We start from the raw sequence: 22,938 nt of genomic DNA on the forward strand, positions 1-22,938 counted from the left end.
GTGCGCATGCGTGCAGGCCATCTGATTGTCACATGCACATGTGCACCAGTAACCAGAAGACAAGCTGGCCGGTGGGCACGCATGCGCCGGAAACCGAAAGTTCATTTCCCAGCATGCGCATGCTCACTTGGCAGCTTCTCTTCTGGGTCACATTCCTGACGAGTGGGCACACTTGGTGCCGAAAAGGTTCGCCATCACTGACCTAGGAAAAAGATGCTCATTTGTTCAGCTAAGGAATATTTAATTAAAGTAATGGGCAAAAACAGCATAATGATTTTCGTATTTCAGCCCATGACTGTGCGTGCGCTCTATGTGCCTTGCATTGGAAGCGCTTCCATAAACAATTAAACAAATTAGGGTGGAAAGTTAGACATTGGTTAGGCTTATTTGTCTCTTGCTTTGTCTGAATGTGTACAACGATAGTCTTAGATTGTATGTCGTAAAGAAATACAATAATAATAATAATACAAGAAATAGTTGAGGGAAATCTCTGCACAGTGGTTAGTTTTAACAGGACTTCCACAATAAATTTTTTTGAAGGAAACCAAGTGTCCCCAAAAAATACGATTCACAAACAATTTACGGGCAGTCCTTGAATTAGGACCATAATTGAGCCCAAACTTTTTGCTGCTAAGTGAGATGTTTGTTCAGTGAATTTTGCTCCATTTTACCACCTTTCTTGGTTAAGTGAATCACTGCAGTTGTTCAATTAGTGACATGGTGGTTAATGAATCTGGTCTTCCCATTGACTTTCCTTGTCAGACGTTCGCAAACGGTGATTTCATTGACCCCGTGACACTGCAATTCCATCCTAAATCCGAGACAATCACCTAGGTTCTGAATTTTGATCCCATTACCGTGGGGGCTGCTGCAAAGGTCATAAGTGTGAAAAATGGGCACAACTCAGTGTTTTCAGTGCCGTTGTAAATGGCTACTAAATGAACTTTGTAAGTTGAGGACTACCTGTATTGGATGTTATTCAAGCTAGATTGGTTTACTCAACAGTGTAGAGTTTAGAGTTTTATTGATTTGTATGCCGCCCACTCCCAAAGGACTCCGGGCGGCTTACAATAAAACAAGGGAGGGGGGATAATACACAAACAACATATTAAAATATACAACAGTCACAATTTCCGAGGGGCTGGATATTTCGAGAGCCCCCCCGGCCTGCTGGAGCAGCCAGGACTTAATGGCTTTGCGGAAGGCCGGGAGGGTAGTAAGGGTCCGGATCTCCACGGGGAGATCGTTCCAAAGGGCTGGAGCTGCAACAGAGAAGGCTCTCCCCCGGGGAGTCGCCAGCCGACATTGGCTGGCAGATGGAATCCGGAGGAGACCTAACCTGTGTGATCTAATCGGTCTACGGGAGATTTCCAAATCAAGCATGCAAACCTATTCAGACACTTGACAGAAACTGATGCAATGGATAAAGACATTTATAGGTTGCACTAATATATAGGCAATATCAAGATTCTTTTTTTGCTAATGAAACAAGTATCTTTGATATATCCCCTGCAGACTGCATGAATTGGAAATCTTCCACCAGAGCATCGTTAAAGAACTTTCCATTCTTGAGAAGAGAACAGAGTTTCTCTCCAGCCTTGAAAAGGATACCGTGGTATGTGTGATTTATTCCTTCTCCGTTGTTCGTTGCTTAATGTGATATTTTGTCATCTGACTCACGTTAAGAAAATTTGTTGCAGGAATTTTGGACCAAACAATCCAATATACTGAATAGTAAACTGAATGCATTTTGCATTCGTCAGATTCAGAGGTATTTAATTTTCTCCTGTCTGTCTAAAAAAGCACCATTAAACGCTTCCTTTGCACAACTTTTATCTGGGATGTGGGCTCAAACATCTCTCTCACCATTGCTAAGACTTTATTTTGCACTATAAGTTGAAAGTAACAAACATCAGGAAATGGATGGTCCTTTCTTCTCCTGTCCTAGTTGCAGTTTTCTCTAGCAGTTTGAGTATGGGGATGCTTTTTTTTCTTTTCTGTAACGCTCTCTACATGGGGCTGCCCTTGAAGAGCACCCGGAAGCTTCAACTGGTCCAGAATGCGGCTGCGTGGGTTATCATGGGGGTACGTAGGGGCTCCCATGTTACACGAGCCGAGGTGGCGCAGTGGTTAAATGCAGCACTGCAGGCTACTGCTAGATCAGCAGTTCAGCGGTTCAAATCTCACCGGCTCAGGGTTGACTCAGCCTTCCATCCTTCCGAGGTGGGTAAAATGAGGACCCAGATTGTTGGGGGCAATATGCTGACTCTCTGTAAACCGCTTAGAGAGGGCTGAAAGCCCTATGAAGCGGTATATAAGTCTACTGCTATTGCTATTACACCCCTTTTAGGCGGCCTGCACTGGTTGCCGGTTGTCTTCCGGGTGCGATTCAAGGTACTAATTATGACCTTTAAAGCGCTCCATGGCTTAGGCCCAGGGTACCTGCGAGACCACCTACTGCCACTGGTAGCCTCCCACCGTCCGGTGCGATCCCACAGAGTTGGCCTCCTCAGGGTGCCGTCGGCCAGACAGTGTCGGCTAGAGACCCCCAGGGGGAGAGCCTTCTCTGTGGGAGTGCCTTCCTTCTGGAATGAGCTGCCCCCAGAGCTTCGTATAATCCCCGACCTCCGGTCCTTCCGACGCGCCCTAAAAAGTTGGCTTTTCCAGCAAGCCAGCCTGGCCTGAACAAAACAAAACAAATTATTGATCACTGTTAATTTTAATTCGATTTTTTTTTAAAAAAATGTCATTCTCAATTTTAATTAGGTTTGGGATATTCTATTTTTAACTTTTGTATTATGTTTTTCTTTTAATGTTGTACGCTGCCCTGAGTCCTTGGGAGAAGGGCGGCATATAAATCTAATAAACCTAAACCTAAACCTTTTAGGTATAAAGCAGTAGCAGTATCCCTTAGCAATAGACTTATATATCACCCCATAGTGCTTTACAGCCCTCTGTAAATGGTTTACAATGCCAGCATAATGCTCTCAACAATCTCGGTCCTCATTTTACTGACCTCAGAAGGATGAAAGTCTGAGTCAATCTTGAGCCGGTCAGGATCGAACTCCTGGCGGTGGGCAGAGTTAGTCTGCAATACTGCAATTTAACCATTGCGCCACCGTGACTCATTCACATATACAGTATAATTTCCCAGTTATGCACAATCTATCATGTTGGTACCCTGACTTGCAAATCCTAGATTGGGCAGAGACCTCGAATTCTATTTACCCTTGATATTTTACCTGACACATTCCTTTCTTGCTTTTTGTACTAGAGGTGAAAGACCCTATCCTATATTGTAGAAATAACAATGAAATTTAGATTGCTGTCTTTTTGGCATTGTGTGTGTGTGTGAGAGAGAGAGACAGAGAATGAGAGTGAGCGAGAGAGAGAGAGAGAGAGAGAGAGAGAGAGAGAGAGAGAGAAACCACCACAGTCCAAGTCTGTTGTATGACTGAAATGAGAACTAGATAGATAAACTTTCACTTCTAATCAGTTCTTGTTTCCACTTTGCACATCTCAATTGCTTCTCCTTTGCTTCTCCTTTGCTTTCTATTTCAGGATAGAGTCCATGGATATACTGCAGGAAGACACAAAGGGCCTTGATGGAACCATTCCCAATGAAAAGGTATGTGTTATAATTCAGTATATATTTCAACGTAAAACCTGGGAAATTTAAGGATTAACCGATTTCAACCAAGTACGAAGATACATTTTTACTAAACGTTTCACGCAGAGATTAAGTATCTGGTCTCCGGTTCCCCACCTGAGGAACTCTCTTCAGTTTGAAACCCACCCAAATAGACATATTGTGGCTTTTCCTACATGATGGGTTGCTATAAAAACAAATTCTATTTTAACTTGCGGTTACTTAAATTTCTTTTGCAAAATGTCAACATAAATTATGAAACAGTGTTCCTTCTTTTCCCACAGGATAGAAACGCCACTGACCACATGGGAGCGCCGAGCAAAATGTCCTCTGGTTCTGCTAATTAATTTACATTTATCTTAAATGTAAACTTAAGAAACACTCATCAAACATACGAGTCACTTGAAAATACACTGGGTGAATGTATTCAGCATGTAGTAGTCATTGTCTCATTATTCAGCGCAATCATAAATTCCCAGATGTTGTTTTTTTTGGCCAGAAGGGGTTAAGAGCCGAGGTGGCACAGTGGTTAGGGTGCAGTACTGCAGGCCACTTCAGCTGACTGTTATCTGCAGTTCAAATCTCACTGGCTCAAGGTTGACTCAGCCTTCCATCCTTCCGAGGTGGGTGAAATGAGGACCCAGACTGTGGGGGCGATATGCTGACTCTGTAAACCACTTAGAGAGGGCTGAAAGCCCTATGAAGCGGTATATAAGTCTAACTGCTATTGCTATTGCTATTAATACTTGCTAGTTTTTGCATTGGAGATATATCTATCTATCTATCATCTATCTATCTATCTATCTATCTATCTATCTATCTATCTATCTATCTATCATCTATCTATCTGTCTATTCCAGTGGTAGTCAACCTGGTCCCTACAGCCCACACTAGTGGGCGTTCCAACATTCATGGTGGGCAGTAGGGGTTTTGTCCGATACACTTTCCTTTTTTAAAATTTAATTGACTTTTTTAAAAAAATTCATAGCATTATTTAAAAACATTTTCATTAGGATTTCATAAAATCACCATTACTGTGGAACCGGTGGGCGGTTAGAAAATTTTACTACTAACAGAGATTCAAAAGTGGGTGGTAGGTATAAAAAGGTTGACTACCCCTGATCTAATCTATCTAAATCTATCTAATCTATCTAATCTAATCTGTCTAATCTATTTATCTAACTAATCTATTTTATCTATCTAATCAATCTGTGTATCTATCTAATCTATCTATCGATCGCTCTGGCTGTTTGTGTGTATGTTCCAGCATAACTCTAGAACAGTGGTTCTCAACCTGTGGGTCGGGGACCTCTTTGGAGGTCGAACAACCCTTTCACAGGGGGTCGCCTATCAGAAAACACATATTTTTGAAAAAATATGGAAAACATAAAATAATTTTATGGTTGGGGGTCACCACAACATGAGGAACTGTATTAAAGGGTCGCGGCATTAGGAGGGTTGAGATCCAGCGCTCTAGAACACTTCGAGCAATTTCAACCAAACTTGGTACACAGATTACTTACCCTCTGGACACAAATATTGTGGGGGTAAGACACTCCTAACACCCCTCGGGGGGGTGTTCTGTTAAGAGCTTGCTGTGGCTTAAAATGGCTTCTACCATACTGCCTTAAAATGGCTTCTACTGTACAGCGCAGTGGAGTTGCCATGGTAACGGTTTCACAGTACTCCACAAGGGGGCTCCCTCTGGTAAGGGGGAAAATCCAACATTAGAAATTATGTTTGGTCCAGACATTTTCCCTTATAAATAAATACCTTGGCAACGCCAGGTTATCAGCTAGTCTGGGATAAAACAGTCTGGATGACTACTAGACCAGGGGTCCCCAACCCTGGTTCCCCAGGGGTCTGGCACTGGGCCACGGCATGCCAGAAACCAGGCCACATAAGCAAAGCCCAATCCTCGAGATTCAGGCAGCACATGAAACCACCACCCCTCTGGTCTGCAGAAAAACCTCTCTCCACGGAACCAGTTCCTGGTGTTCCAATGGTTGGGAGCCACTGTACTAGACTGCTACTAGACAAATTACAACTTTCTTTATCTTGTTTTGGTATCCTGTTAGGAATTGTGAAAGATCTATTTCAGCCTGTTTTGAGTGCCTTAGAAAAGAATTAATCTTCGGAATCATTCCTCCCTGAGCTTTAAACTTAACTGTGCATTTCACTTTATAAGAGTGTGCATCCTTTCTTTTTCCACTTGTTCACAATAATCCATTGGAAAACAACTTACCAAATGTTTTGCAAGTCTTGAAAATCAATGTGGTGATTACTGCAGAAGGTTGGTGAGCCAAACAGCGAAGAAACGAACTAATGATAAAATTGCATTTTAAAGGAAACAAACAGTTGGTACACAAACAAAATTTTTTTTTCCTACATCTGCTTGAAAGTGTAAGGCTGTTAAAATAAAATGTGGTACAGTTTTTACAGCGTTGAAGAAACTAACTGAAAGTTAACAGTGAATAACTTGCCAACGAGTGTGTTTGAAGCTGTTTCAGTGCCACATGGACAAAAAGAAAAGACTTTAAAATAGGTTGCTGTAAAACTTCGTTTATTTTCAATGGTCGATGTTGACAAGAAAATCATTTTAAAAGTCATAATCTTGGTTGTGATTCAAAATAGCAGCATTTTGATTGGTTTTTCTGCATTCAGTGACTACCTGAATGTAGCTTATTCAAATGGTTTTAAATGTTAACATGATAACATTTTTTCAGCCCTTTAAAAGCTTGATTAAGCCTTAATCATTAAGGCAATGTTAGTTTTTTTTAAAAACCATCAAGGTGAGTGAGACAATCCTTGAGTAATTTACTATTTCTAATATTCACTGACCCGTGGAAAGGTTTCTAAGAGGATCCCTTCAGGGACCCATGAATATTGTTCGTTATGGGTCCTCATTACAGAGATTTGCTGACATACCTTTGATTAAACTCTCTTCCTCAATTGTTACCTTCAGTAAACCTAGGTTTCAATTCTCAACGCTCCCAGTCAGATCATGCAGATTGGAGTGCTATAGGCAGTGGTGGGATTCAGCCAGTTCGCACCTATTCAGGAGAACCTGTTCTTAACTTTCTAAGAGGTTCAGAGAACCGGTTGTTGGAAGAAATCTCCTTTTGTGTTTTTTTCCCACTTTACAGGGCTAATCCTGTAAGGAAGGCAGGAAGGAAACATTCTGGTGTTGTTTCTAGCCTAATCTTTATTGCCCTGCTTACAGAAACTGCCTCTCTTGTTAACCCTTATTACATTGTAACAGCTAAGGCGAAGCGCCTATTGACCTGAGTGACATTGAGTTGGCCACACCCACCCAGTCACAAGACCACCAAGCCACGACCTACCCAGATGGTCATTAGTGCAGAGGACCAGTTGTTAAATTATTTGAATCCCACCACTGGCTAGAAGTTATAGTCTCATGCAGGGGTCACCAAACCTGGCAACTTTTAAGACTTGTGGACGCCAACACTCAGAATTCCACCACCTGAATCTGGGTCTACAAGCCTTCCAAGTTGCCGCGTTTGGAAAATCCAGAAAAAAGGGCCTAAATCAGATGTCATTTAGCCTGGGCGGGGGCCACCCACAATTTTCGCTACCTGTTCAGTGAACCAGTCCAAACCAGTAGAATACCACCTCTGCTTCTGATGGAATGATGTTTTTCTAGGGATTTTAATGTTGACTTTCAGTAGGGAGTTATGGGAAATTACATAAAAGAAATGAAACTTCTTTTAGGAATTATAATACAAAATTCCTGAATCATAACTATTGAACCTTTCAGAGAAATACTTAAGCTGAATTGGTGAAAAAAAATGTTTGCAGTGGCTCTCTGGCTGTGTTCTCTTTTCATGTCTTCCTCCCTCTGCAATAGGAATGATAATAAAGTACTCTCCCAAACTGGTTATGAAGTCAGACACTAAAAATAGATATGGTGTGTAAAATGACCAGCCAAATACCAACTGTCCCCCCTCCCCCCATCATCATTTTACTTTTAAAACTGAGCATGTCCCTTGTCTTGAGTGTGTGGAATTACTAGCTTTGCAAATGCTTTTCTCCACCTGTTACTTATTTCTATAATAATAGAAAAAGTGTCAAACTGGATAAATGCATTTAGCTCTGTGTAGGGTAGTCCCATCGTCAGTATTTGAATACTAAGGATATATAGCTTTTCACATCCCATGTGAGTAGAGTTTTACTTGGCATCCAAAATGCCAAGTTGGCATACATGGGCAAACTTGCTTTCAGCAAGGCTGAGTTATCTTATTGCATTGCTAGTCTCAGTTATGATATTAACGTTAACGTACGCTCAACCAACCATTTGATTTGCTGAATTGGTTTTAGTCCTCTGTAGATGTGGCATAATGACAATAGAAAGTATCCCTATTGAATTTCAAAGTAAACAATTGACATTTGGGAACAAAACCAAAATTTTTGGATGTCAACCTCCAACATTAATAACATTCAGGCCGTTGTGCGATTGTCATGGTGTTTTAAGGTATACAGCTACAGATACAAATATTTAAGGAGAGGTTTATGGCGCTATTCTTGTCCAGTTTTAAAACAGTGCGTTTTAAAAAGATGGCATACAGCCACACTAATGTTCAGATGGTTCCACTATAGCTAAATGTGAATTTGTAATGAATCCCATTGCACGATGTATTCCATCCTGTCTTTAGAATGGGTGATAATCTATAGCACCATCAAGGCAACAACTAAGGTTTTGAGCACACAGATTTTTCCCCTCTATTATAAATCAAGGGAAACTAACACAAAAAAGGAGTGAGCTGTATCACTGAACAAATAATACATTTGTTTTCTCATAGACTGCTGTCTGCTGCTAGTTTAACTTTTTAGATCCTATTCAAGAATATCCAAATCTTTGTTATTAAAGGGAAAGTTCTCAAGGCATCTTCTCTATGTTAAGAATTACAAAATGCAGTTTGACTTCAGCCGGGTAAAAGAGATAAGTGCCTTCACTTACTGTTAAAAAGAAATCAATGAAATAGAGAGTAGAAGAATCAACTACCACTGAGTTTAAAATTGTACTAAAGTTGTGTATAATCATTTTGCTTTGATTTAGAAAAGAGGTATTTGTCTTCTACAATGTAATAGTAAAAATATGGTTATTGTGCTTTTTGCTTCTTCAGAGCACCGTTAATTTCCCTTAGGTAGTCTTTATGGAACCCATTCTTAATTTCTGTCACCACGGGAATCTCTTTCACTTTGGCTTTTGAAGATGCTTTCCGATATGTCTGAAAATGAAAATTAAAGTGGTGATTACAGGTGGATACAAAGAAGCGTGCAAATGTGATTTGTCCAATATTTAAACAGCACACAGTCTCATATCAACACTTTCATACTAAGCAATGCCCACTTGGCTTAACAGTTTTCATATCTTGCTATTGCAAGTTAGTTTGTAAAACTATCCCTTCTGACTTTGTGGAATAGCTAAACAGGCAGCTAAAACTGCCCCTTTTCTTTGTCCTGTCCTTCCCTCTCACTTTCACCTCGTTGGGCATCGATTCAACAATATTCTATTTGTAAATAGCAGAATTTGGAAGAAAAGTTCTTTTAGCTCATCTTTTGCCTCTTACGCAATCATATTTATCCTGATAATTTGCATAGACAACGTAATGAAAAGATGGGCGAGAATATTTTGTCCTACTATTCTTTCCCACTTAAAAAAACACACAGGCACTGGATTTGCAAAGCTGCGATGTGTGGAGCCTAGTTCTCACAACAGCACTGGGTGAACCACTTCTGAAGGACCACATTTTCTCAGATAACAATAGCTTTGGGTACCAAGAGAATCAGAGGTGGGTTCCTACCAGTTCGCACCTATTCAGTAGAACCGGTTCGTCAAATCTACTGAACCGGTTAGAAGAGGTTCCACCAGTGGACCCAGAAAGCAGGCCACACCTACAGAAGAAGTTCCAAAATTTTTTGAAACCCACCACTCACACACACACAGAGAGACAGACAGACAGACAGACAGACTCACACAGAGAGAGAAAGAAAGAAAGGAAGAAAGAAAAAAGAAAGAAAAAGAGATGAAAGAAAAAAAGGAAAAAGGGACAGAGACAAAAGGAAGGAAGGAAAGAGAGAGAGAACACATGGCCGGCAAGCCACTCCCACAAAGGAGGCCACACCCACAGAATAGGTTCGAAATTTTTTTGAAACCCACCACTGCAAGAGAATGCAATATAACCATGACAGAAGAAGTCTTGAAGACAAGATAAGTGGGGCATAATATTCATCTGGAAAAAAACATACAGGTTGTGCACGGACACACGCACGCACAGCAATACAGAAGGACTTTCATATTTCCACAAGGGATTCTATGAGAAGATTTAAATTAGCCCAAATATAGCATATGAGGAGCAGAAGCTGGATAAAGTTCACATGAGGAATAACTTGTCCCTATTTATATAGCCTCTACCTAAAAGAGAGTCTCTACATAACCACCTATCACTTTGAATTCACACAGTGAGGAGGAGGTTGCATCCAATAGCTTAAATTAACTTTTTCAATTGTATTAATGCTTTCCTTCTATTTGAGCAATGATGTATAAGTCATATATGAAGTTACCATTGATTTGCAGTTTAGACTGGCTAGTTTTATTCATTGTTTGGCTATGTCACCCACTATCCCTCAATCCTTAGCAAGTAAGGCAGTAAAGTCAAGGACAAAAAGGCACTAGAGCATGGAGGAATATGCATGTAGCAACTACTTAAGCAAAGGTGCTTAGGGTTCCACCCCCAATTGCAAAAGGTAGCTGCGTGATCCTGGAAAGACATGGCTATTTTAATGAGTTGCAGCCACTCCCAATTGCAAAAAGGTAGCTGCATGATCCTGGAAAGACATGGCTATTTTAATGAGTTGCAGCCACTCCCAATTGCAAAAGGTAGCTGTGCGATCCTGGAAAGACATGGCTATTTTAATGAGTTGCAGCCACTCCCAATTGCAAAAGGTAGCTGCATGATCCTGGAAAGACATGGCTTTTTTAATGAGTTGCAGCCAAGTGTTTTTGCAAACATGTTTTTTTTTTTTGTTTCCAGATGGGGAATGCTGAAAATGTTGCCAGATATATCTTTGTAGATTTTTAAATGCTTGTATTTTGTCCCATTATTAGTGGCTATAGAAATATGATCTGGTTATTAATTTGCCCTCATATTTCATGGGGAAAAGAAGTGTTTCAAGAGAGAGCAGCAAAATCTCTCCCCAATCTAGGTTGGATAATCAGTCAGAAGCATCGTATTACTTAAGCCCCAAAAGCAGAGGTGCTTGTGTTTCAAGCGACAACTTTCGTTCCTTAAAACCGACCTGGGCGTGCACTTCTCAATTCTTTTGCTCGGCTTACCTTGACATAAAAGTTAATGAACAGAACCACCAATGTGGCCATATAGGAGAACTGGAAGATGAGGCATCCAAAGGGAAAACCGCAGGGTTTGACAGCTGCACTGAGTGTATGTGTGATGGTCAGCAAAAACTGAACCTGTTAAAAGAAACAAAAGTATCACACCAGTTGCAGAATGAAAATTGTCAGATTAAAATTGATCCTCGTAATATGATCATTAGATGTGGTCTGTTCTGCCAAGGCAAGTGATCTGGAACCTTTGGGAAGGGACCTTGTGTTGAAAGTTCTAGCAAGAGGGAGAGGGGAGGTTGGAAAGAAAAACTGGAATAGATCTACATGTACCAATAAGTCAGAGGTGGGTTCCTACCAGTTTGCACCTATTCGGTAGAACCGGTTCGTCAAATCTACCGAACCGGTTAGAAGAGGTTCTAGCAGTGGACCCGGAAAGCAGGCCACACCTACAGAAGAGCTTCCAAAAGTTTTGGAAACCCACCACTGGTCCTTGGATATGATTATTCTACACTATCATGCTCATATTTATAAAACTCAGTGCCTCTGTGAAAGGTAAGGATGACTACTGCGTTTGTGGTGCAATCAGATTGCGTGTGTTGAAGTTGTTTTAACGCAAACCAAAGATGCCTTTTAAAAAACAAGTTTACATCATATTCTTATGCATGTCAGTGCTGTGTGTGAGGTAATTTAAGGTGGTTCTGACAAGTGTCGTCGGCATCTTCATATCCGGTCACATGGGCGGCAAGCCACTCCCATCCGGTCACATGGGTGGCAAGCCACTCCCACAAAGGAGACCACACCCACAGAGTAGGTTCGAACAATTTTTGAAACCCACCACTGCAATAAGTGTTGCAATGCACATCTTCTAATTTAAAATAACTCTTCAAATATCAAACACTTGATGTTTCTTGATTTACAACTGCTCTGCTTTTCATCAAATCTGTTTCTTTTCCTTGTCTCATTTTCTGTGTTTTGTAATTCTTAGAATAGATGACTATATTTTCTGACTCCAGCTTCAGAGCATATTGTGATCTTCAGAGGTGGGTTCCTACCAGTTCGCACCTATTCGGTAGAACCGGTTCGTCAAATCTACCGAACTGGTTAGAAGAGGTTCCACCAGTGGACCCGGAAAGCAGGCCACACCTACAGAAGAGGTTCCAAATTTTTTTGAAACCCACCACTGCCACACACACACACACACACACACACACACACACACAGAGAGACTGACAGAGAGAGAGAGAGAGAGAGAGAGAGAGAGAAAAAGAGAAAGGAAGAAATAAATAAAGAAAAAAGAAAGAGTGAGAGAGATGAAAGAAAAAAGAAAAAGGGACAGAGAGACAAAAGGAAGGAAAGAGAGACAGACAGACAGACAGATAGATAGATAGATAGATAGAGAGGGAGAGAGAGAAATAAAACACATGGCCAGCAAGCCACTCCCACAAAGGAGGCCACACCCACAGAGTAGGTTCCAAAAAATTTTGAAACCCACCACTGGTGATCTTTCAAATGCTGAAGTATATCTACCGTTATTTCTCATCTCTGATCACGACAGTTAAAGCAAATGGAAGCAAAGCTACACATTTAAAGGTCCCATTTTTCCCATCACTGCATTACAGAAATAGTTGGATTCAAATATGCATAATATTAACTTCCATGTTTACTAAAAAGCTTACCATGGAAGTTTCATAAAGCTGAATAATCTACCACCCAAACTGATTTTTCCCCTCAGTTCTATCTTAGTGTCAAAGTGGTTTGTCCCCATAATTCCACTTTGCTTCAACACTTAGGATTTTTACTCTTTAAACTGATTTGTTAAGAATAAATCAGAATATAATTGTACCAGTTGTGCTTGAGTGAGGTATTTCTTCCACCAAAGGTATTTACGCATGGATGGAATGACAGACAATCCATAATAGGAGTACATGAGGATGTGGATTAAACTATTCAAAGTGGGTCCAAAGAAGCCTGTGAAAACGTAATGAAATATGTTGTCATATATTTATTCTAAAATATTTCTTTCTGTGAAACAACATTATACTTAAGTGACAATTTATAACACTTTAACATATTGCAGTTCATGACCCATCAAAACCGCGCTCGACTAAACCGCGTCCGATTAAACCGCGTTGCTGATGTCATCAACAGGGCGACAACAGCCAGCGCAGAGAAAGAAGGGTGCTTTAAATAGCGCTTTGAAAGCAAGCCGATTCAACTTAAGGTAAGGGTTAGGTTTAGGGTTAGGTTTAGGGTTAGGTTTAGGGTTAGGTTTAGGGTTAGGTTAAGGGTTAGGATTAGGTTTAGGGTTAGGTTAAGGGTTAGGTTAAGGGTTAGGTTTAGGGTTAGGTTTAGGATTAGGTTTAGGGGGGGTTACATTTAGGTTTAGGGGTTAATTTTAGGTTTAGGGTTTACAGCGTGCTTCTGTCTCCGCGCTGTTGTCGCCCTGTTGATGACGTCAGCGACGCGGTTTAGTCGGGCGCGGTTTAGTCGAGCGTGGTTTTGTGGTGGAACCTTGCAGTTTTCTTAGTACTGAAGAATGCATCTTGATTTCTATGGTACAAATGATGTACGTAAACATGTTACGGGCATGGTTATGTTAAGTTGTTTCTGCCCTTATTATATTTTGGCTGCAAAATCTGGTTGGCGAAGTATTTTCTGCCATTTACTGATCATTTGGAGTATGCCAATCCGGTTGTGAGCTACAGATATTTCCTTACATCTACAGCAATGATTCTCACAGTGTAATCTGCCAGTGACCTCCTGCAATCTTCCCATATTATAATATAGCCTCTATTGTTATTGTACATCATGTATACAACCAAATTAGCTATATTTATCTATTGCCAAATATTTATTCAGATTCAGAGCCATCTTTTGCTCATGTTTAGTAAAAGTATTGTTACATTCCCCCCCCTTTTTTTTAAACAATGCAATTGGACACATTCTACAGGAAATGTTTCCAAGTATGATGTTTTGCAGTATCTTAATGGACATCTCTAAATACTCACTTTGTCCACAAGGTATCCAGTTCATGACGCACCACCAGATGTTAAACATAGTGGCATGATGATAAACATGAAGGAAAGTTATTTGACTGTTTTTCTTTCGCAAAACAAAGAAAACCGTGTCAGCAAATTCAATGACTTTGGAAAAGTAATACCACCACAACACACGGGCCACCTGCAAGAAAGAATCTGCAAAATCAATAACCTCATTTTAAAGCAACATATTCAGTTAATTAAAAAAAAAACATAGGAAAAAACTAGTCATTCTTTTTGAAGATATCCTACAGTGGCTGAAAATAAAGTTTAATGTTGCTGGAAGCATCTTTGTATTTTAATTATAAGTCTGTCCCTTTACTGGTAAGAAGGTGCCCATGGCTTTTAGCCTGAGTTTCTAGAAGCAGTTATATAGCCTGACAATAACCATATGTCCTTGGAATTAACCTCAGATTTTATTGGGAATTCAGTGCAAATATAATTAGAATTCCTGTTTTAGAAATTACTCTACTTAAAATGCCATGCAGCTTTTCCAAGCAGTTGCTTCAAAATACTCTTTTCTGTGTATTTCCTCACACAGACTCTTAATTATGCTTCAGCTGCATAATTAAGCTCCAAGGAGGAAAGTACCTTTACTAGCCTATTATTTATAACAAATAAAAAGCAGTCTATCTCTAAATACCAGTTACTGATGTTTGAACTGGCATCAGAATCAAAAACTTTCTCTTAACAGAAGGGTATAACTCAGGAGAGAAATTCAGAAGTTTCTGACAGGTTCTGGAGAACCGGCAGTGGAAATTTTGAGTACTCCGGAGAACCGGTAACAGAGGTGGGTTCCTGCCAGTTTGCACCTATTCGGTAGAACCGGTTCGTCAAATCTACCGAACTGGTTAGAAGAGGTTCCACCAGTGGACCCGGAAAACAGGCCACACCTACAGAAGAGGTTCCAAACTTTTTTGAAACCCACCACTGGTCCTTGGATATGATTATTCTACACTATCATGCTCATATTTATAAAACTCAGTCCCTCTGTGAAAGGTAAGGATGACTACTGCGTTTGTGGTGCAATCAGAACATTGCGTGTGTTGAAGTTGTTTTAACACAAACCAAAGATGCCTTTTAAAAAACAAGTTTACATCATATTCTTATACATGCCAGTGCTGTGTGTGAGGTAATTTAAGGTGGTTCTGACAAGTGTCGTCGGCATCTTCATATCCGGTCACATGGGCGGCAAGCCACTCCCATCCAGTCACATGGGCAGCAAGCCACTCCCACAAAGGAGGCCACACCCACAGACTAGGTTCAAACAATTTTTGAAACCCACCACTGACTGGTAAATACCACCTCTGGCTGGCCCCAGAATGGGGTGGGAATGGAGATTTTGCAGTATCCTTCCCCTGACACACCCACCAAGCCACGCCCACAGAACCGCTAGTAAAAAAAAAAGAATTTCACCACCGGTATAACTGTTTGATTTCAGAATCAGTGAATATGGAATTGACTCTGGTCTAGATAAATCTCTAATTTGGCAGTGTGAAACTAGAGGGTACAGAGAAAAGAATCCATACAAGAAACCTTGATGACATTGGGAAGTATAGCAGCTGTTCCATTTAGCAAGTCCAGTAGGGTTAACCAGTAATAAAACTGAGAAACAGCAGGTCAGAGGAGGAGCTGCTGCGGGATAGAAATAAAAGTTGCTCTTTTAAAAATTGGGAGATGTTTTATGATTAAAATTGAATTGATTTAAATCAAGCCTTTTTACTAGTGATTTAAATTGAGTTGATTTAAATCAAATCCACCCTGGGCACAATGGGGCCATAGTAAAACCTTTTCTAAAATACTCTTTTTAGGAAAATTATTTTGGTGACAATTTAGCTAGTAAAAAGCAAACAACCTGTGCAAGAAATTGTGTAAGATTAGGAAAACGAATCTTGTGCTCCGTTCCCCAACAAGAAGTAAGTAAAAATAAAAATAAAAATGTGGCAAATAAAAATTCCAATCCGTGGAATTTAAGTAGACAGAAGAGTGTTTTTCCCCAGGCTTTTGGATCAAGAGGTTAGGTGAGTTCTACTGCTGATGCGATTTTTTTAAATGATTGGGATTATTGCTTTGATTTTGGGCACCGTGGGTTATATGTAACAGCTGCTGTTTTTAAATCCCTGTAGGTCACCCAAAGTCACTGTGATAAAATGGGCAGTCATATAAATCAAACATAGACAATGCAATTGCATACTTGTCTATACAAAATAAGTGGCAAGAAATTCAGTGGGACAATAGCTGCTAAGATTGTTGAAGTTTGTACAAAACATTGTAAGATATTACAGCAGACATATAAATTATTTTCTATGCCTGGCTCATCCCTCCCCTGCCAGCCACCTCTTGCCACCAAGCCTCAGGTGTGTTGTTTTCCCCCTCTCTCACACACACACTCTGTCTGTCTCTTGCTGTGTCTCTCTCTCTGTCCTTCCTCTCTCTCACACACAGTTTCTCTCTCTCTCTCTCTCTCTCTCTCTGTTCCTCTTTCATTCTATCACTCTCTCTGTCTCTCTCTCTCTGTGTATGTGTCTGTCTCTGTCTGTCTCCGTGTCTCTGTTTCTCCCGCTGTATGTGTGTGTCTCTTCTCTCTCTCTCTCTCTTTCTCTTTGCCACTGCTGCTGTTGCCAGGGGTGAGTGAGGCAGGGTCACATTGTGGCTCCACATCGTAATGGGCTCCAGGAAGAAGAGGGGACCTGGTCTACCAAAATTGTGAAGCATGCTAAAGTTCACTGTTCTGTGCAAGGCGCTGCGAGAGCAGCGGGCAGGCAACGGAGGCGGCAACAACTCTGAACCCAAAATGGTGGGAGGTGAGTGCTGCCTTCAGCGCAATTGTACTGCGATGAAGGCGGAAGGCTTCGCTCCCACTCTGGAATATGCAGCAAGTCTCCGTCCCCCGCCGCTGCCTTTACCTTCTCAGGCCAGCCACCCAAGGAGTGACTGGGCAGGGAGAGGAGGGGCCAGCCAGTGGTGAGATCAGCTGACAGGGAGCTGCAGCAGAGGGCCGAAAGAGCTGCATGCGGCTCCAGAGCAGCAGGTTGCCTACCCCTGCATAAAAAGCATGTGTGAACACATCATTGTTTCCTGTTAATATTAAGTTTCTTTTACCCTGATGTCAGCTTCTCCTGCGCTGGTCAAGTTCTGACATTGCAAGTTATAATTTCCTTCCCATGTAGCAAGAATTAACTGAAAGAGAAAACACATTTATTACGCTGAATGGAAAATACTGGTTTTAATACTTTTTACGTTTTCAGTGTTTTTTGTTCTTTTGGGCTCAAAAGATCAAATGCAATCTCATTTAGAGATATAAATCCGCTATTCTAGCGATCTGATGAAATGGCTCATTATTTGAAAGTGCCCCTTGCCTTGTGAAATGAACTTGTTTGGTCTCAGAGGAATGCTGAGGAAGCAGATGGAAAGAGCAACATGATTTTTGCCTCTTGAGATATATTTTTGCAGGAACCTAATGGAGTGCATATTTCTTTGTCATAATAACAGCCTTTGTATCATTTGTCATGCTTACAAATGGAACAAGAAACCGGAGAGTTTCTGTTTTGTGGATTCAGCGAGAAGGTTTAACTAAAAAGCTGATAAAGCTAAAATCCCAGAACCAAGTTTGCAAGGAACTTTCCCCCATGTTCCTTATAGTCCTCCCTTTCTGACACTTTTGGATTAATTCTCCGGTCGTAAACAACAACTTCCATTTAACAGGTACTCTGGAAGGATGACAAAGACATAAATCAAGAATTCTTCCTTTCTAAATTATCTTTCTGCCATTATTTTGTACAAGACAGCTATTTGTTTGCTACAAAATTCTGTTTAGTCAAAAAGCAAGAGTTGTTAATTGCTCGTTTAAAACCCGTAACGCATATTGCAAACATTCAAGAGAGTAGGCCAGCTACCATGAATAAAGGTCAAATATAGTCCACCTTGACTTCTGAAGGAACTGGAAAAAGATATAAGCATTTGGGTGGGTCACTCAGATTTTTTCCCCCTCTAACATTCATGAGTGGCTGAGAACCACTGACAGAGACTTTCCTTTGTAAATTCTGCTCGTTATTCGGTTGATTTTGACAGTTGTTATGGTGCAGTGGTCCACAAATGGTACATAAGGTCTTCGTTTCAAATTTGTCAGCATTCCAAAATACATCTGGACTGAAATCTAAAAGTCCAAACTCGCTTATCTTACTTATCACCCTATCTCTTTCGGTACTGCATGAATATAGACCATATGAAACTTTTTTTCTTTGTGGTGGTATTGTGATGAGGTAGGAAAAACTCCAGTGTTCCAACCCAATCCATGATTAATTAACGCTGAGGGGACATGTTTTGTTCCTTTTCAGACGGATTCAGAAGGAACTGTGGAGAAAATCAGTGTGGAATCCAAATCTAGGGCAAGAGAGGAGGTCCTAAATCATTGCTTTGTTCAAGGAGCAATCCAGATTCCCTGCTTTGCTTCCTATGTAGGTTGCCTATTTTTAGATGCTTTTCAAAGAGCTAGTTTAATCCATGGTTTTAGATGGGCTGCTGTGATACAAGGCAGGCGTCTCCTCTATCCCAGAAAAATAAATTACTAGGATATCGTGTATGATGTACACTAAGCTAAATAATCAAAATGTGGTGATTGTCATCCATAATGAGATAATGTTGCCGCACAAAGTGGTGTGAATGATGTCTGAAACTATGGTCTTCGAAAAGCTACTAGGCATTATTGTGCTTTTTTAATATGTCAGTGGACATAGTTGCTATTAACTTGTCTGTTTTACAGTATCCTTAGAACAGTGTTTCTCAACCTTGGCGACTTTAAGTCCTGTGGACTTCAACTCCCAGAATTGTGTATGCCATCCTGCCTGCATCTTAGACCCTTCATTATGTATCCAACTGTCTCTGAGGTGCCTATATTTTGAACATTGGCTCCTGTCTAGTGTGGTATAAACCCTTGCTCTATGGGTATAATGCTTAGTGCCTGTTCTTATGCTGCTATGAACAGTGACTTTTGGTATTGTTGTTTTTACTCCTACTGAGTTACAGAGATCACAGAAATTAAAAGAATAGACCAATGGTGGGTTCCTACCGGTAGTAACTTGGCAGCCTGGGTGGCTGGAACAGGCAGTGACCCAGGCCCGCCATGCCCCCGAACTGGTTCTCCCAGTGGCGCCATAGGCACCACCATTCAATTACCTCCAATAGACCGATTAGATCCCACAGACTAGGCCTCCTCCGAATTCCATCCGCCGGCCAATGCCGACTGGCGACTACCCGGAGGAGAGCCTTCTCTGTGGCTGCTCCGACCCTCTGGAACGAGCTCCCCGTGGAGATTCGAACCCTCACCACCCTCCAGGCCTTCCGCAAAGCCCTTAAAATCTGGCTGTTCCGACAGGCCTGGGGCTAAAGAGCTGTTGCCCCCCGCCTCGAATGGTATGACTGCTGTGTGTTTTTAAATTATGTATTGTTATGTTTCGTCTTTTTATTTCCTGTTTGTACCCCCTTCCCTGATTTGAATTGTGAGCCGCCCTGAGTCCCCTTCGGGGAAAAGGGCGGCATATAAATGAAATAAAATCCAAATCCAATCCAATCCATCTTGTTTTTTGCTTCTGTGCATACGCAGAGCAATTTTAGTTGTACTGCGCATGCACGCACATCCCTGAGCGAACCGGCAGTAGTCTCCGCTGGAACCTATCCCTGGAATAGACGTTCCTAAATGTACACAGTATAGATGTATTTAAAACATCTCCCAATTCCACTTTGAGAAGATTGAAGCCAATTTGACCCAAATATGCTTAGCAAATCCCAATCGGTAGACCAAAAAGAAAGAGAAAAGAAAATTGTGCTCAGTTAAGAAGACCATTAAAGAACATTCAAATGAGAGATATAAACGAGACTGGAAAAAATGGATTGATTATACACAAAGCAAATATGGGACTAAGAAACTCCAGATAGCCTATGCTTAAGATTAGTAATAACTTAAATTGTTTAAAGTTTGGGTAACAGTAAGAAGCTGAGTTCAATGTAGAGATTTTATCGATCTTTTCTCTGCTTTGTTTTAAGACATTTTAGACTGTGTTTGCTAAAAAGTTATACCGTGTACGGGCTCTGGGAAGTCGGGGGGAGGGAAGGGAGGTGGGGTTCTAGGGGGAGGGGGGGAGGGGGAAAATATAATATGTGTTAGATCTTAAAGCACATGATTGCACTTGTATACTGTGGCTTAAAAATAGGACAAGCTGAACATAGTGGCAGACAATAGAGGTACACCGAAGGGAGGAGTAGAGTGAAAGAAGAAGGAGGGGTGGAGAGGGTGGGAGAGAGGATCGGAGGCAGGAGGAGAAGGAAGGGAGGGAATGTAAGAGAGAGGAGTGATAGAGGGGGAGGGGAAGTAGGAAGTAGAGGGGTATGTAGGAAGGAAGAATGAAAGTTGGAGGGGGGTGAAAGAGGGTGTATGGTGGGTCAAGGTGGTATATTGGGTTTGTATTGTGGGGGGTATTGTCTATAAAAGCAAGGGCTGTGTTTATTATTCAATGTTATATGCCCCGGTTATGCACAGTATACATGTGATTGTATGGAATGAAATGGAAATAAAACACTTGTTTTCGAAATTGTACAGACAGGTAGAATGAAATACGGTACTTTTTCATAACAATACAGTGAGTTAAAAAAGATTGTTGTATAAATCTATATGTATGTGTATTAAAATATATATGTATTTAAATAATATTTGCATTAGACATAGAACTGTAACTATTGTTACAATGATACATTATAAAAGACCTTCAAGAAGACCTACCTCTATCAGCATGTAAAGCGATAGCACTGTGACGCCAAAGTTATATACAAGAAGAAGACCCCTGAGTGACAGAGCAGGCCTGTTCTTCATAAACGTGGTGCCCAGACATATGAAGAGCAGATATAGCATAGTGAGAGCAAAAGTAGGTAAATATGAATCCATCATAAGCCATCCTCTGACCCTGGGATCTGAAGAAATGACAATAAAACATATCCCAATTAAAAAAAATTAATCACCACGATCAGTTCTTGCTTATTCTTCTAATACCCAATTAAATCGTTATATAATCATATATTATGATTATAATATACATACTCATACGCACATCCAAACACACATTTGCATTTGCACATTTAAAAAAAATTAAAAAAATTATGGGAAGCAGCTATCATATCCTAGTCATACTACTGTAGCTGTTCTGATCTCCTCCTCCATCCAGTAACGAATTCCGAGACAAGCTTAACTGGAATGTCACAGCACTTTATTAGCAAGAAACCAAAACCTCGGTGGCTGAAACCAAGCATAACAAACAGATAAGAACCTTGACAGCAACTCAGACTTCGAAAGATAACAGCTTCTCCAGCATTAGGAATGACGTTGACTCCTGCAAAAGGGGCGTGTGCACAAGCATTCCTTTTATAGTCTTGAGAGGAGCCTAATTTCCACCAGCTGAGTGCAATTACCTCCTGTAACTGCGCAACTGTTCTTTACGCCTATTAGCTCTCCGGTGCCGGGCATCCAGGAACAACTCCCTTGGCTCCTCCCCACCGCTGATGTCTGGATCACACTCCCTTGGCTCCTCCCCACTGGTCCAAGGCTCAGGCACCTCCTGGTGGCCAACCAGCCTCTCTGCGCCCTGCTCGGAGTCGGAACCCTGTCCAGGGTCCTCCACATCCTCCAGAGCCGACTAATAGGGCCCCTCACAAAATCTATTTCCTGTTTCTCGGTCTAAGTGATAAGGGAATGGAAAAAAGAATTGCTTTTTCCATATACCCAAGTGGATTTCTTATCTCTCTTGAACATTGCCAAATTTCAAAGAAATGAAGAAAGAATTTTGAAGCCAATGAAACGTTGCCAAATTTCACATTTTAATTTACCATAGTAATATTATTTATTACACAGTATGGTGGAAGTAAAAGGAAGGAATAGAATTTCTAAGGCCCCCTCACTTACTGTGCTCAGACATTGAGATCAAATTTTCAATAATACATTATTTCTAAATACCTGCCAAATCATTAGGTAATCAAAAAGCTCCAGAGATTGCATACCTCTTTCTCCAAACATATAATCCACAAACTCATTTACTTCTTGATCAAAAGCTTTCAACTGTTCCTGAAAGGCAACAGAAAATAGAAACTGTTATTATATTCTATAATGAATTATATTCATTGTTAGTTCATATTCATATCAAAGATGATAGATAGACAGACAGATTATGACAAAATCCTATGGTCGAAAAGAAACAATCTGTAGTCCTGAATCTTTCCTGATTTGTGTTTTTTTTAATTGAAATGATTAGTACATCTTAAAAAGTCAGAAAAGGTTAATGAGCGAAGTATGAATGCCTGTAATCTGAGAATACAAACAATTTAATGATCCATTTTCAGTATTTAGAACTAAAAACCATTTGTATGAATGAATTTATATTTTAAAAAATTTAATAAGCTTAAAAATAGACATCAGATTTGAATAACATCTTTAATCGTGGGGTTCTTCAATGCTCTTCACTATTGTTTTAAGTTTTAAAACAAGGCAAACCACAGTTCTAAGTGTTAATGATATAAAGAAATAAATATTTTGGCTTTCCAGCGTTTTAACGCATCTGGAACAACAGAACAATTAATTTCTTATGTTTATACATCTTAATACAAATGAGCTGTAATTTGAGAACACATTCAAACAAAAATTGTTGAGTGATTTCAAGATTTCTTTTAACCTAAAAGAATAGGTCATCTGGCACTGGAACTAAAAATGCTAACATTTGTCAATTTGAATACCTCCTTTTTAATCCTTTTAAAAGCAATATGGAACGGTACAATTTGCACAATAGCATGTTAGAAGAGATTGTGATACTTATGGTGTTTTTTAATGGCATTATTGGTTGAAAGGG

General features: G+C 40.5%; 1 protein-coding gene across 1 annotated transcript; it reads right to left on the minus strand.

Moving 5' to 3' along the window:
* Positions 1–8,757: 8,757 nt before the first annotated feature.
* On the minus strand, positions 8,758–22,155 carry ELOVL2 (ELOVL fatty acid elongase 2). Its single transcript, XM_032223259.1, has 7 exons — positions 22,097–22,155; positions 20,829–21,016; positions 17,156–17,233; positions 14,024–14,195; positions 12,859–12,983; positions 11,007–11,141; positions 8,758–8,898 (listed from the first exon to the last, which is right to left on the minus strand). Exons 1-7 carry the CDS (start codon positions 22,110–22,112, stop codon positions 8,770–8,772), a joined length of 843 nt encoding a protein of 280 aa, XP_032079150.1. The 5' UTR covers positions 22,113–22,155; the 3' UTR covers positions 8,758–8,769.
* Between the last annotated feature and the right edge of the window lie 783 nt (positions 22,156–22,938).

Source organism: Thamnophis elegans, chromosome 8 (genome assembly GCF_009769535.1).
Source record: "Thamnophis elegans isolate rThaEle1 chromosome 8, rThaEle1.pri, whole genome shotgun sequence".
Classification (NCBI taxonomy): domain Eukaryota; kingdom Metazoa; phylum Chordata; class Lepidosauria; order Squamata; family Colubridae; genus Thamnophis; species Thamnophis elegans.

Excerpts from the sequence above, each read along its gene's own strand:
- ELOVL2 (XM_032223259.1), bottom strand. Across the intron at positions 17,234-20,828 it reads CGCTTTACATGCTGATAGAG|TTAATTCTTGCTACATGGGA; the intron begins GTAGGTCTTCTT and ends TTTCTCTTTCAG. Across the intron at positions 8,899-11,006 it reads TCATTAACTTTTATGTCAAG|ACATATCGGAAAGCATCTTC; the intron begins GTAAGCCGAGCA and ends TTTCATTTTCAG.